This window comes from Taurulus bubalis (assembly GCF_910589615.1).
Source record: "Taurulus bubalis genome assembly, chromosome: 14".
Classification (NCBI taxonomy): domain Eukaryota; kingdom Metazoa; phylum Chordata; class Actinopteri; order Perciformes; family Cottidae; genus Taurulus; species Taurulus bubalis.
Window position 1 is genome coordinate 23,918,810 of NC_136602.1, and position 13,802 is coordinate 23,932,611.

General features: G+C 46.5%; 1 protein-coding gene across 1 annotated transcript in view; it reads right to left on the reverse strand.

Moving 5' to 3' along the window:
- Nucleotides 1-273: 273 nt before the first annotated feature.
- The window catches only part of shtn1 (shootin 1), a gene marked incomplete at its 5' end in the record, with an annotated part of 39,212 nt that continues 25,683 nt past the window's right edge, over nucleotides 274-13,802 (reverse strand). The window contains 9 exons of the mRNA XM_079229817.1: nucleotides 274-422; nucleotides 1,122-1,242; nucleotides 2,514-2,564; nucleotides 3,667-3,770; nucleotides 9,295-9,377; nucleotides 10,345-10,465; nucleotides 10,611-10,764; nucleotides 13,399-13,545; nucleotides 13,649-13,743. Of these exons, the coding sequence (XP_079085943.1) occupies nucleotides 391-422; nucleotides 1,122-1,242; nucleotides 2,514-2,564; nucleotides 3,667-3,770; nucleotides 9,295-9,377; nucleotides 10,345-10,465; nucleotides 10,611-10,764; nucleotides 13,399-13,545; nucleotides 13,649-13,743 (908 nt within the window). The 3' untranslated portion in view covers nucleotides 274-390. The remainder of the gene's footprint in view (nucleotides 423-1,121; nucleotides 1,243-2,513; nucleotides 2,565-3,666; nucleotides 3,771-9,294; nucleotides 9,378-10,344; nucleotides 10,466-10,610; nucleotides 10,765-13,398; nucleotides 13,546-13,648; nucleotides 13,744-13,802) is intronic.

Consider the following 13,802-nt stretch of genomic DNA (forward strand, 5'->3'; position numbering starts at 1 on the left):
AGAGCAGACAATGAACCCGGCTTTACCTTCAGGAGGAGGAAAGAGCTGAATGGACCCTGAGCAGGTGGTGTTGGACGCACGTCTTTCATCTCACTGCAATGAAACGGCCTCCATGTAACTCACTCACACACTTGTGCTCTTGGTTTTTGTGTCTTTATTCACAGCCGTTACTGCTCGCATTTTATTTCTGGAAACAAATCCATTTGGATCTGTCAGCACCGCTGACTCGTCACAACACCGTCTGGAATCATTGTTCTGAACCATTGTGTGAGCAGACAGTCAAATGAAATAACAGACAATGATTTGCGTCGTGTGATCGTCCGTCTCCCGCGTCCCGTCCACAGCTGCAGGAGGAGCCTCCGGTCGGGCCGACCTCAGCCCGGTGGCCCCTCACACAGCAGGGGGGCCGGCGGGATGGAGACCTGGACACAGAGACAACACACTCCTCACACACTCCTCACACACACTCCTCACTCTGCAGCGGGCCAGAAGGGCCATGCTGACATTCTGCAGACCAACTTCTCTTCTATCTTTTCTATGATGCTTCTGAACCGGAGACTTTCACTATTTCGCACCATCTCACTACAAAAAATGTAATATATATGTATATATAGTTATATATACAGTACGTTTCAGAGAAATTAAACAAAAAACAATGAATGTTGTATATATATATTAAATTTTTTCTATTTGTTGGCTGCTTTTTGGGGCATGTGACAAGTCAACATGATCAGATTTGACTGTCACTTCGGACACAGGTGTGGTGTGTTTGACTTGAGCCACTCTGAACGTCTACAAGTACACATTATAGCCCACGAGTACACAGTATAGCCCACGAGTACACAGTATAGCCTATGAGTACACGTTATAGCCCATGAAAAAAGCCCACAAAAATCCACAAAATATCATGAACACCACCTTTGTTGAAAAGGTGGTGCGCATTTTTGCGTTTTGTGAAACGCAAAATGTAATTTCTATGGTTCAGAGTTTTTCATATTCAGTACTGATGTGGTTCTATGGGCCTAAGAAGAGCGCTGTGACGTAAGACGGCCTGAAGGGCAGGAAGCAGCTGCAGCTGCATTAAAGGCCTCAGGCCGTGAAGTGCAGGAGGAGAAGCTCACCGGCGGCGCTTGGAGACTCCAGCGCGTCCCGCCGCCTCAGCAGGATCCTCTGCAGCTGCTCATCGCGGTCTGTAGACGGAGACACTGCCTTTGGCCGGGGGGACGATCGACCGAAGTTCTCCTTGACAAACAAAAAACACATGCGTCCATACAGATGGTGTGTTCAGGGACAACAGAGCGCCACAGCGACCACTGCAGCTCACAAGGAGTAGAGCTCAACCTTTTGGAAAACACCCTATTTTTAGGCCCTTTCCTCAAAAATGTCATCCCCAAACTAAAAAGGGTGTATCTCTGCAACCACTAGGGCTATTTCAATGTTGGAGTTATAATAAAAGATACACGTGAGATTTTGTTCAGATGTGTAAATATCTGTTTATATGTTACTGGTTAAGAGTAAATGAAGATGACACACAGAAAAAAAACACTTTCAGGATGATTATTTCTTTGAAATGATGCAGCTGTAAGGTCCAACTCTAACCCAAATCATAGCTCAATATGTGAACATTCTCTAACCCAAATCATAGCTCAATATGTGAACATTCTCTAACCCAAATCATAGCTCAATATGTGAACATTCTCTAACCCAAATCATAGCTCAATGTGTGAACATTCTCTAACCCAAATCATAGCTCAATATGTGAACATTCTCTAACCCAAATCATAGCTCAATATGTGAACATTCTCTAACCCAAATCATAACACAATATGTGAACATTCTCTAACCCAAATCATTACACAATATGTGAACATTCTCTAACCCAAATTATAACACAATATGTGAACATTCTCTAACCCAAATCACAACACAATATGTGAACATTCTCTCTGCAAAGGTTGACTTTGATAAAGTGAAGCAGAACAAAGTTAGAGAGGGTTTAGAACAGAGAACATTCAGGCGAGGACTCCAAAATTTGTATTAAGGCACATTTATGCAAATTTGTGCGCATTTGTGACATTTGAATTTTCTCATGTATCAAACCATATATTTCACTTGTAATGTATATTACTTATGGTGTTCAAAACATCCAAATACAGCAGTTTGGGGATTTTTTTCATAAAACAAGCTATAATTTATAGTTTTATATAACAATCGCTCAGTCTGGTAAAGAACCCTGGACTTTAACTGACTAATGAACTGACTTAATCAACATTAGCACAGCAGAAGAATACGTGCTCGTTCCATTCTTCATATTCTATGTATAGTCAATATTAACTGCAGCTCTTTAAATGTTGCAGAAGCACTTTTTTCTCCCGTTCTCGTCTTCTTTTATGAAACAGTGCATTGTGGTGTGAACACATCCAGGAAGCCGCTCCTCCGGTGTAAACACACAGGAAGTTCAACCAGTCAAATGTGGCTTGTGAGGACATTGGATTGTCTTAAAGTTCCATTACCATGATTCCTTTGAGTTCCTGAATGGCAGAATTAGAGGGCAGCCTCTCCATCTGATGAAAGGAAAATAGCAGGAACAAGACGAGTTTGGTAAATAAACAGCAGTCTGACACATTATACTTATTTCCCCTCATTCAGCACTTAGAGGCTAAACTGCAGCTCTTACCAGAGAGACGAGACACTGAGGATGTATGCTTTCTACAAGAAGCAAATGTGTAAACACAATCATTTTGAGTAACGTCAATTTTCCCATCCTCATTATTTATAATTACCTCATAGAGCAGGTCCTAATGCTATCTAATTTGGCAGCATTGTTGTGGCGGAGGAACATGCAGACTAAAAGATGTCTTGGCCATATGTCATGTTTTATCAAAACAAGAAGCTCTCAGATAATCCCACACACTGATGGATTTAAGAGCTCTGAACAATATCTGCTTAACAATGTACAACAAGGTTTAGTTCGGTGGTTTGGACAAAGATAACCTCACATCTTTTGTCACCATCATGGCAGAAACACACATGCACTTCCTTTAATGACTCTCCGGTTCCACGTCTTCATGTCTCTGTCTTCAATATTTTAGTCCCAGTGAGACGTCTCTGCAGATTGTAACAATTGTTCAATACTCTTGAAGCAACATTCCAGTTGTCTCTTACTGTAGAAACCCTCTTTGCAACAAAGGGTCTGAACCTTCTGTCCTCATTATTAACCCTAGAACACTAACGTTAAATAGTCACACCATCGCTAACGTTGGGTATATTTCACCCGATATAATGTACCTGATCAAACATACTTCTCATTAAAATATATTAAAATACAACAATACAAGGCCAATTGAAGTACTCTTCTTTTATTTTACCCTATAGAACTTCTCATAAAACCAAAAACAGGTATCAGTAGTGTTCTAGGGTAAAAGATGTTAGTGTTCTAGGGTTAAAGATGTTAGTGTTCTAGGGTTAAAGACATTAGTGTTCTAGGGTTAAAGACGTTAGTGTTCTAGAGTTAAAGACATTAGTGTTCTAGGTTAAAGACGTTAGTGTTCTAGAGTTAAAGACATTAGTGTTCTAGGTTAAAGACGTTAGTGTTCTAGGGTTAAGGAACTGTCTGTAAAGACATTGTCAGGGTACCGCACCGTTCACGAGGATCACTGAAGGTACCTGTCTCCTGGTTCTGCTGGGCGACTGGCCGACAGGTCGAAGCTGGACGCCTTTCTTGATCCTGTGCATCATCTCGTCCACGGCCTGCTGCCGGACGTCTGCGTCTGGGAGAGACAGACACACACCAGCAGAGAGACACAGATCAGTCTGCGTCTCTTCAACAGACGCGTCGTATTTAGCGGCTCCACAGATAGGACGCAGCAGCCGGCCTCAGCGGGAATCAATGCCAAGAACTAAAGTGAGTTTAAATGATTTTGAGAGGCACGAGGCACTGTGTAATCTACCGGCGTCATTAGCACTGCTCTTGAAATAAAGCTCATTTGGATCTAAAAGCTTGAAAATGACTCAAGCCCCCAGGACCCGTCAATGAAGTTGTTGTACTCCAGCATTTCCCTCTTAATTATGCCGTAAACATTGACTGAACATTGAATGTAAATCCTGTTTTATGGTGGACTTAGATGCAGTCACGGAACAATTGATAATCATTGCTGCGGACGCTAATTTTAAAGTATTTAAAGTGCAGATTTAGGGTTCAGAGCTTGATTCTGAAATTAATTTCTGAACACCTTCTGAAAACACAAACACTATTCAGCAATTTCCATCTCCTTTCCGCCAGGATAAAGGGCTTATTAAGTTCACAAAAGATGGGAACAAAAATATAATTCTGCAATAATGGCAATTTGCCAAAAAAAATGGAATATTTATTTTTCTAACAGAACATTCAACGACCTGCACAATGGAACTATTGTCGGAAGATATCTTTAAAATGTCATACAAAAATGTTGTGTTTGAGTAATGGTGAAATATTTTCCTCAGAAAGAGACTATTATGCAGGTGTCAGAGCAGAAAATCCTTGCGTGGCACATATTCAGCCAACAAATACCAAGCCAATTCAGGACTCGTATATTCACGTAAGGACATGAGGACACGTATAGCATGTCAGGCGACAGGGACCAGCTCCCTGCTCCAGTCAAGGCTTCCCTTTTGTTTGCTCAAATTGAAGAATTTATCATGTTGACCTAATAGGCCACTGATGGAGATTTGAGTTGAAATTCTGAATGCACCACTTGCTTCAACATTTGTCCTTCTACACAAAAGTGACGTGAATTTGCAAAGGAAAGGGCGAAAAGGATCAAATCTGAAAGTGAAAGAAAGATGGTTTCCTATACTTAACATACTAAATGAACATAGACAGGTTTTTTTTAGTATGAGTTACAGAATGTGGACATTCAAACAGTATTTCCTTCACTGACATCACTTGGAATACAAAAGATTCAATGAAATTAAATAATTGTATAAAACCGTAAAGTAATTTCTATTTTACATCTGAAATTCTCCTCAGTCCACTCATGCACCACTTTAGATTCATAGTCCATCCATCCATCCATTATCAGCCGCTTATCCGGGGTCGGGTCGCGGTGGCAGCAGGTTCAGCAGGCCGACCCAGGCTTCCCTCTCACCCGCAACACTTTCCAGCTCATTCTGGGGGATCCCGAGGCGTTCCAAGGCCAGCCGGGAGATATAATCCCTCCAGCGTGTTCTCGGTCTTCCCCGGGGTCTCCTACCAGTTGGACGTGCCTGGAAAACCTCTAATGGGAGGCGTCCAGGAGGCATCCTGACTGGATGCTGAACCACCTCAGCTGACTCCTTTCGACACGAAGGAGCAGCGACTCGACTCCAAGCTCCCTCCTGATGTCCGAGCTCCTTACCCTATCTCTAAGGGTGAGCCCGGCCACCCTGCGGAGGAAGCTCATTTTGTCCGCTTGTATTCGAGATCTCGTTCTTTCGGTCACGACCCAGAGTTCATGACCATAGGTGAGGGTTGGAACATAGACCGACCAGTAAATGGAGAGCTTCGCCTTCCGGCTCAGCTCCCTCTTCACCAGGACGGACCGGTACAGCGCCTGTTTTATTGCTGCAGCCGCACCGATCCGTCTGTCGATCTCCCGCTCCACCTTACCCTCACTCGTGAACAAGACCCCGAGATACTTGAACTCCTTCGCTTGGGGTAGGCAGTTTGTCCCCACCTGGAGGGAGCAATCCACCGGTTTCCGGCAAAGCACCATGGCCTCAGATTTGGAGGCGCTAACTCTCATCCCTGCCGCTTCACACTCGGCTGCAAAACGCCCCAGTGAATGCTGGAGGTCACAGTCCGAGGAGGCAAACAGGACCACATCATCCGCGAACAGCAGAGAGGCGATCCCGAGACTCCCGAACAGGATCCTCTCCGCCCCCTGGCTGCGCCTAGATATCCTGTCCATGAAGGTCACGAACAGGACCGGTGATAAAGGGCAGCCCTGGCGGAGGCCAACACCCACCGGGAACGTGTCTGACTTATTACCGAGGATACGAACACAGCTCCTACTGCAGGCGTACAAAGACTGGATAGCCCGTGCCAACGGGTCCGGCACCCCATACTCCCGCAGCACCCCCCACAAAAACCCCCGAGGGACCCGGTCGAAAGCCTTCTCCAAGTCCACAAAGCACATGTAGACTGGTTGGGCAAACTCCCAGGACCCCTCCAGTAGTCTTGCAAGGGTAAAGAGCTGGTCCACTGTTCCACGACCGGGACGGAATCCGCATTGCTCGTCTTGAATCTGAGGTTCGACAAGCGGTCGGAGCCTCCTTTCCAGCACCCTGGCATAAGCTTTTCCCGGGAGGCTGAGCAGTGTGATGCCACGATAGTTTGAGCACACTCTCCGGTCCCCCTTCTTGAAGATGGGAACCACCACCCCGGTCTGCCAGTCCATGGGCACTGTTCCCGACCCCCATGCGACACTGAAAAGGCGTGTCAACCAAGACAGCCCAACAATGTCCAGCGCTTTCAGCATCTCAGGGGGGATCTCATCCACCCCTGGCGCCTTGCCACCAAGGAGTTTTTTGACTACCTTAGCGACCTCTGCCAGGGATATGGGAGAAACCACCCCAAAGACTACCGGCGCTGCCCCCTCTCCGGGGGACATGTTGGCCGGGTTTAGGAGTTCCTCAAAGTGCTCTTTCCACCGCCCGACGATGTCCCCAGTCCGGGTCAGCAGTTCCCCCCCCCCTGCTGAGAACAGCCTGGGGTAGGCCCTGCTTTCCCTTCCTGAGCCGTCGGATGGTTTGCCAGAACTTCCTTGAGGCCAACCGAAAGTCCTTCTCCATGGCCTCCCCGAACTCCTCCCATGCCAGAGTTTTAGCATCCGCGACCATCGCAGCTGCAGCCCTTCTGGCCTGCCGGTACCCGTCAGCTGCTTCAGGAGACCCCTGGGCCAGCCAGGCCCGAAAGGCCTCCTTCTTCAGTTTGACGGCTTCCCTCACCCCCCGTGTCCACCACCGGGTTCTCGGGTTGCCGCCATGACAGGCACCGATGACCTTCCGGCCACAGCTCCGAGCAGCCGCGTCCACAATAGAGGCCTTGAACATGGTCCACTCGGGTTCCATGTCCCCAGCCTCCCTCGGGATTTGTGAGAAGTTCTTCCGGAGGTGGGAGTTGAAGACCTCCCGGACAGGATCCTCCGCCAGACGTTCCCAGTTCACCCTCACTACACGTTTGGGCTTGCCAGGTCTTTCTAGCCGACTCCCCCGCCATCTGATCCAACTCACCACCAGGTGGTGATCAGTTGACAGCTCTGCTCCTCTCTTCACCCGAGTGTCCAAGACATACGGCCGCAGATCAGATGATATGACTACAAAGTCGATCATTGATCTCCGGCCTAAGGTGTTCTGGTACCAGGTACACTTATGAGCCACCTTATGCTCGAACATGGTGTTTGTTATGCTAGCACAGAAGTCCAACAACAAAACACCATTCGGGTTCAGATCGGGCAAGCCGTTCCTCCCAATCACGCCCCGCCAGGTTTCTCTGTCATTGCCCACGTGAGCGTTGAAGTCTCCCAGGAGAACTATGGAGTCGGCAGGCGGCGCCCTTTCCAGGACCCCTCCCACCGACTCCAAGAAGGCCGGATACTCCAAACTGCTGTTCGGTGCATAAGCACAAACAACAGTCAGAGCTTTACTCCCTGCAACCCGTAGGCGCAGGGAGGCAACCCTCTCGTTCTCCGGGGAAAACTCCAACATAGCGGCGCTCAACCGGGGGCTCGTGAGTATCCCCACTCCCGCCCGGCGCCCCTCGCCCTGGGCAACTCCAGAAAAGGACAAAGTCCAACCCTTCTCCAGGAGCTTGGTTCCAGAGCCCATGCTGTGCGTGGAGGTGAGCCCAACTATATCTAGCTGGTACCGCTCCACCTCCTCCACCAGCTCCGGCTCTTTCCCCGCTAGCGAGGTGACGTTCCACGTCCCTAGAGCTAGTCTATGCTGCCGGCGATTGGCTCGCCCAGGTCTCCTGCCTGGCCCGCCGCCCGGTCTGCATAGCACCCGACCCGGATAATTCTCCCCGCGGGTGGTGGGTCCACGGGGTGACTGCTGCTCCATGTTGTTTCTTCGGGCTGAGCCCGACCGGGCCCCATGGGCGAAAGCCCGGCCACCAGACGCTCGCCGACGAGCTCCCCTCCTGGGTCTGGCTCCGGGAGGGTGCCCCGGTTTCCCTTGTCCGGGCGAGGTAGCTTTAGACCGTGGGCTGCTATTCATCAGGGTTTTTTTGAACCGCTCTTAGTCTGGGCTCTCCCCCAAGACCTGTTTGCCTTGGGAGACCCTACCAGGGGCTGACGCCCCGGACAACATAGCTCCCAGGATCACTGAGCCACTCAAAGTCCTCCACCACGTTAAGGTGGCGATTCATTGGAGGAGTTTAGATTTATAGTGTATAAGATTATTACACAATATGTATATAAAATAAACCAACGTTAACACACAGGTATAAAGCCTAACTATTCTCCGGTTGCTGCTCAGGACGACCTCTTTTCTTTTCACTCGCTCTGCCAAAGAATCCCAGATATTACACATTTATTATATATGTAGTTAAAGCTGCCGACTCCTATTAATCAACCCTATATTTAAACTAAAATACGACCTGTTTGAAAGCCTTGTTCTTACTCTTTGACAGCGACGGAACAGGAAGGATGTGACGCACATTTTAGTGAAAGAAATTAAAACATCTTTAATTTTCAGTGACAAAATATCCCCTCAAACTCCAACATGAAGGTTTCCCTTTGAAAGATTGTCCACTGTGCAAAATGTTTTATAAAAAGAACCGTTATTTATTTAATGTTATTTTTGGTACAGTGCTGCCCCCAAGTATTACACACCTTTACGCACCTTTACGCACCTGTAAGAAACATTTTGTGGCGTTTCACTTTGTCGGACCTCCCGCCACTGGGTGGCGTAAGGCCGACTTCCACTGAGTCGGCTTTACATAATCATGTTGCTCATTTTGAGAAGGCAAACAGTTTTTCGGTTTATGGTTTATTTTATAATTTAAGTATATGCACCTAGGTTGTGCCGACATTGTTTATTTGGTTTTCTATAAATACACGCAATGGATCAATAAGCAAACTGGACGTTAAACCTGGACATTGTCATCAATAAAACGCGTCAGAATAATATCAAGGGAGCAACTAAGCAGTGCCTTAGGGTTGAATAGGCAACGGGGCACTACAGCAGCTGTATTTGCACTTTATTATTATTCCTGGTGCCTCATACTGAAGCCCATCAGACAGCCCTGGTCTGGATGTGGATGTGGACCTGTACCTGCGGTCTGGGCTGAGTCCTGGACCACCAGAGGGATGTCAGTGCTGATGTCTCTTCTCTTTCGGATGAGTGACAACAGGGAACTACAGAGGAAGGAACAATGAAGATACACCGGTTGTTATTTATTTTGTGTTTGATTTGTTCTCTGTGATCCTCAGTCAGGCTTTCAGGAACAAACAAAGTTTTCGATCATCCATCAGCTTGTTTTTGCTGCATGCACACCAGAAGGCTATCAAACTGTTTATTTCTCCTCTGGCATCGTCCACAAGGTCCTCGTCTCCACAATAAATCCTCTTTTCAAATCCATAGACACTCTCTCCCACTCCTCCACAGCTGAGATGAAAGTCCTTCCACAAAGACGGCATTGAGACCATCTACAACCGACTGGACACTTCTTTTATAGCTGAGTCTTGTTTTTGTTTTCTGAATAAATTATATCTATATATCTGCATCTCAATTACGGTTCAAGGGAAACGTACTTTCTCCCAGATTACCTTTTCAGTTTCAAACACGAGATTAACGTTGTGAATTTAAACTATTCGAAAATCGAAAGTCGAAAGTCCTTCCTTCCCGCTGCTGTCAGGCTGCATAACAAGCTGAGCTCACAGTAGAACACACACTTATAACAATTTAACACTTTAATCACTTTTGGCCACTTGCAATATATAATACATTTAAATACTTTTGATATACTTGTTTTTATTCCGCCTGTATATTTAATGTAATATTGCTATTGTATTCTTCTTTACAGTTTTTTATTACTGTTACTTGATTTTGTATTTACTGCTGCTGTAATCCTGCAATTTCCCCACTGCGGAACTAATAAAGGATTATCTTATTTGATCTTATTCTACTTTGTTAGGTTCAGTAAAAGATAAACGTAAGTCACATAAGTGGTTTCACGCGGGAAAAACAACAGCATCCAACAAGTCTTGTGCTTGTTTGTGATAAATAAATAAAAAAGCAATACGGGAGAAAATACGTCACTTGATCAAAGTAAAAATGGTTTCCCTGACTGATGATGTCCCAGCGTTCTGTGTGTGATCAGACCTGAGTGGGTTGGAGGCCACGGCCGGGGCCGGAGCAGGAAGAGGAGGAGGAGGAGGAGGAGGAGGAGCTGCAGCTCGGGGCGGGTTGGTAACTGCCTGCAGCTTTTTCTGGAGCTCCTCAACTGAAACGCATTCAGCAGAAAAGGACTCAACTCATCTCATGGTCGTACTGCATCCTGTTGCCCGCTGGCTTTGTTGTACAGAGCTCTGTTCTGCACGCAGCGCGGCACAGTGCGTCCGGTCCATCAGTTCCAAGGATGTCTTTACCTGTAGACCGCAGATCCTTGACCTCCACTTTGGCCTTGGAGCAGTTGTCACTGTGCTCCCTCTTCTCCTCCTCCACGAGCGCCAGCTTACGCCTCAATGCTGTCAGCTCCCTCTGAGCCTCGCAGCTCCGCAGCCTGTCCTCCATCTGCTTCATCTGAACACACAATATATAGCATTTTTTTAAACAAAGTTTTACAAAGTGCTCTACAGAGAAGCAAAGTATAGTTATACATAACTTAAATACCATAAGGACCGTACCATAAAGGCATGGAAAACAAACAAATAAATAAATACAACAAGCAAACAAAAACAGGGGGAAAAAATAACTGCATGAAAAAAATCATAAACCAACATAAAAGGACGACATCACTTCAAAGCAATTCTATAAAAATGGGTTTTAAGAAGTGATTTAAAAGAAGTTATTGATTCTGCCAGCCTTTTCTCCTCCGGTAGGTCGTTCCAAAGTCGAGGGGCCCTGATGGAAAAAGACATATTTCTCTCTCTCTCTCTCTCTCTCTCTCTCTCTCTCTCTCTCTCTCTCTCTCTGTCTCTCTCTCTCTCTCTCTCTATATATATATATATATATATATATATATATATATATATATATATATATGATGTGATACATGTTCCCGTCCACTGAGCTCTGCAGCCTTGTGTTGGCCATGGTAATAATAATGTCTGATAATTGGGAAGCTGCCAGTTGACATTCAGTCCTCCGCTCCCCAACCCCAGTTCCTTAACCGCCGTTTTAATTGTTCTTTAAATGACGGGCGGTGCTCACCACCAGCAGGGATCATGATCCCACAGCTCTGATGGTTTCCAGCTGCTTTTAATCATGGATCTGGCTGGTCATGGACCCGAGGTCTACATCATGGCCTGTGATCATTCAGCCACGTCCCAATGGGATTAACCGCATACATCATTCTTGTTCTGATGCATATCAACCAGAGGCACTGCATGTGGAAAGCTCAGGAAGAAGCCATATATCTAATCATTATTTTCTTTGCAACTATGTTTCTGTTTTTCATGAATGATTATGCGTACAGATGGTTTTGGTCGACTGTGATCTGAAGTTTTTCATGTGACCAGATCCTGGGTCTTTAACCAAGATATGTTCAGGCAACCACAATAAGTGGTTTATCTTTATTATATTAGTATTATTATTGCATATATCTTTCATCCCTGTTGTTTTTATATCTTATCTTATTTTCTGTGTAAATGGCTGCTACGCGACACAAAATTTCCCTTTGGGGATTAATAAAGTATATATTCATTCATTCATTCATTTAATACCAATAACCTTGTGCTTTGTTTTGCATAATGTGTTATTTCCAGTATTGTTGATGCATCTCACACCAGAAGGCTGGCGTCATGTCGGAGCCCAGGGAGAGATGGAGGTCATGGTCACCACACACTAAAGCCTGATCTTTCACTATGGACAAGTTTAATTGCTTTGATTGCTTCATGAAGAAGAACATTATTTTTTAGAGACCCGACTTGTGGAGAAGCACCAAAACATCGTTTTGGCTTTTGCCAATGCCTCACATTTTGATTTGTGTGTGTTCTTTAAAGAGAACTACACATTGTGATTGTAATTCAATCCAAAAGTCCCCAAATAACACAAGCATATAATAATAATAATAATAATAATAATAATAATAATAATAATAATAATAATAATAATAATAATATGGGTTTCTTCAGGACGAGACGTCTCAAAGTGAGGCTCACTTTCTCTCTCCCTCTCTCTTTCTTTCAAGGGCCGAGGTTTTGTTTCAACATTGGTGGGGGTCTAAATAATCTTGATTAATTAATTAATTAATTTCCTAAACTCTAGGGAATTTTCCTGACTTCATTTATGGTGGAAATGTCTACTTATGTGAGGTTTGGACCTCGTCGCTGACTTTGGCTGTGCTGTTCACACCAGAGGTTCATGACCCGATTCCGGTCCCAGCAGTTCTGCTCCTAATGAACTACCGTAAAAGTCGGGTTACGAGCCGCTACTACCTTTGGTCAGTGTCCCCGTTAGCTCCCCGCTGTAGCCAGCTGGGGCTCCTGCTAGCGCTCCATTACTTCCCCCCTAACTTCCGCTAGCTCTCCGCTAACTTCCGCTAGCTCCCCGAAAACCACCAAAGGTAGCGGGACCAGGCTCGTCACCCGACTTGGGCAGAGGGGAGTGGCAGCAGCGGCGCTAGCTAGCAGCAGCGGCCGGTAACAGCAGCAGCTAGCGCTGCTCCTAGCGCTGCTCCTAGCTAGCAGCAGCGCAAGCTAGCAGCAGCGCAAGCTAGCAGCAGCGCAAGCTAGCAGCAGCGCGAGCTAGCAGCAGCGGCCGGTAGCAGCTAGCGCTGCTGCTGCTACCGGCCGCTCCTAGCGCTGCTCCTAGCGCTGCTCCTAGCTAGCCCGCTCCTAGCGCCAGCAGCAGCTGCTAGCTTGCTACAGCGGGGACACTGACCGGAGGTAGGAGCGACTTGTAACCCGACTTTTACGGTAGTTTGGTCGGGACAATTATATTCCCCAAAATATTGGCACGGTCTGATACTGATATCCAGACCTACGCCCTCGTCTCTCAGCCCAACCACAGCCCGCTTCTGCCCAAGCTTTCTATCAGAGTGTACTGCTTCATGAAAAGCCTCTCCAGATAAATATTGATTAGTTATGATTATGATTTTGACGCCACATGAATAAATTGCAGTGACATGTTCACCACTTCCTCACTCCAACCAAGAACCACGCCACGCTCTCTGTGTAATGTTCATCTATACATGAGTGTCCTGTGTACACAGACCTGGTTCTGGTGCTCCAGCCTCTGAGACTCCAGGTCCTGGGTCAGTCTGCTGACCTGGCTCAGGGCTTCCTGCAGAGCTCCACTGGGCGAGGAGCTCTGCATCAGGATCTGACTCTGTCTCTTCAGCTTTGTTTGCTCGACCACCATCTAAGAGTGGAAAACGGACATTCCCCCAAATGGAAGACAGTCAGGAAGTTCACGTTGTCCCAAGCGAGTGAAGCCCATCATGTGTCCATCATGAACCACTCACCGCTCTGGCAAAGCCTTCTGCCTCGGTCCTCAAGTCCCTCTCCAGCTCCAAGGTGTCCTGTAGGACCTCGTATTCCTCCACAGCGAACTGAGACACTGCAAGATGTCCACGCTGGGTTAGTCAGACCCTTCACCAGGAAAGTGCTTAATGTAGT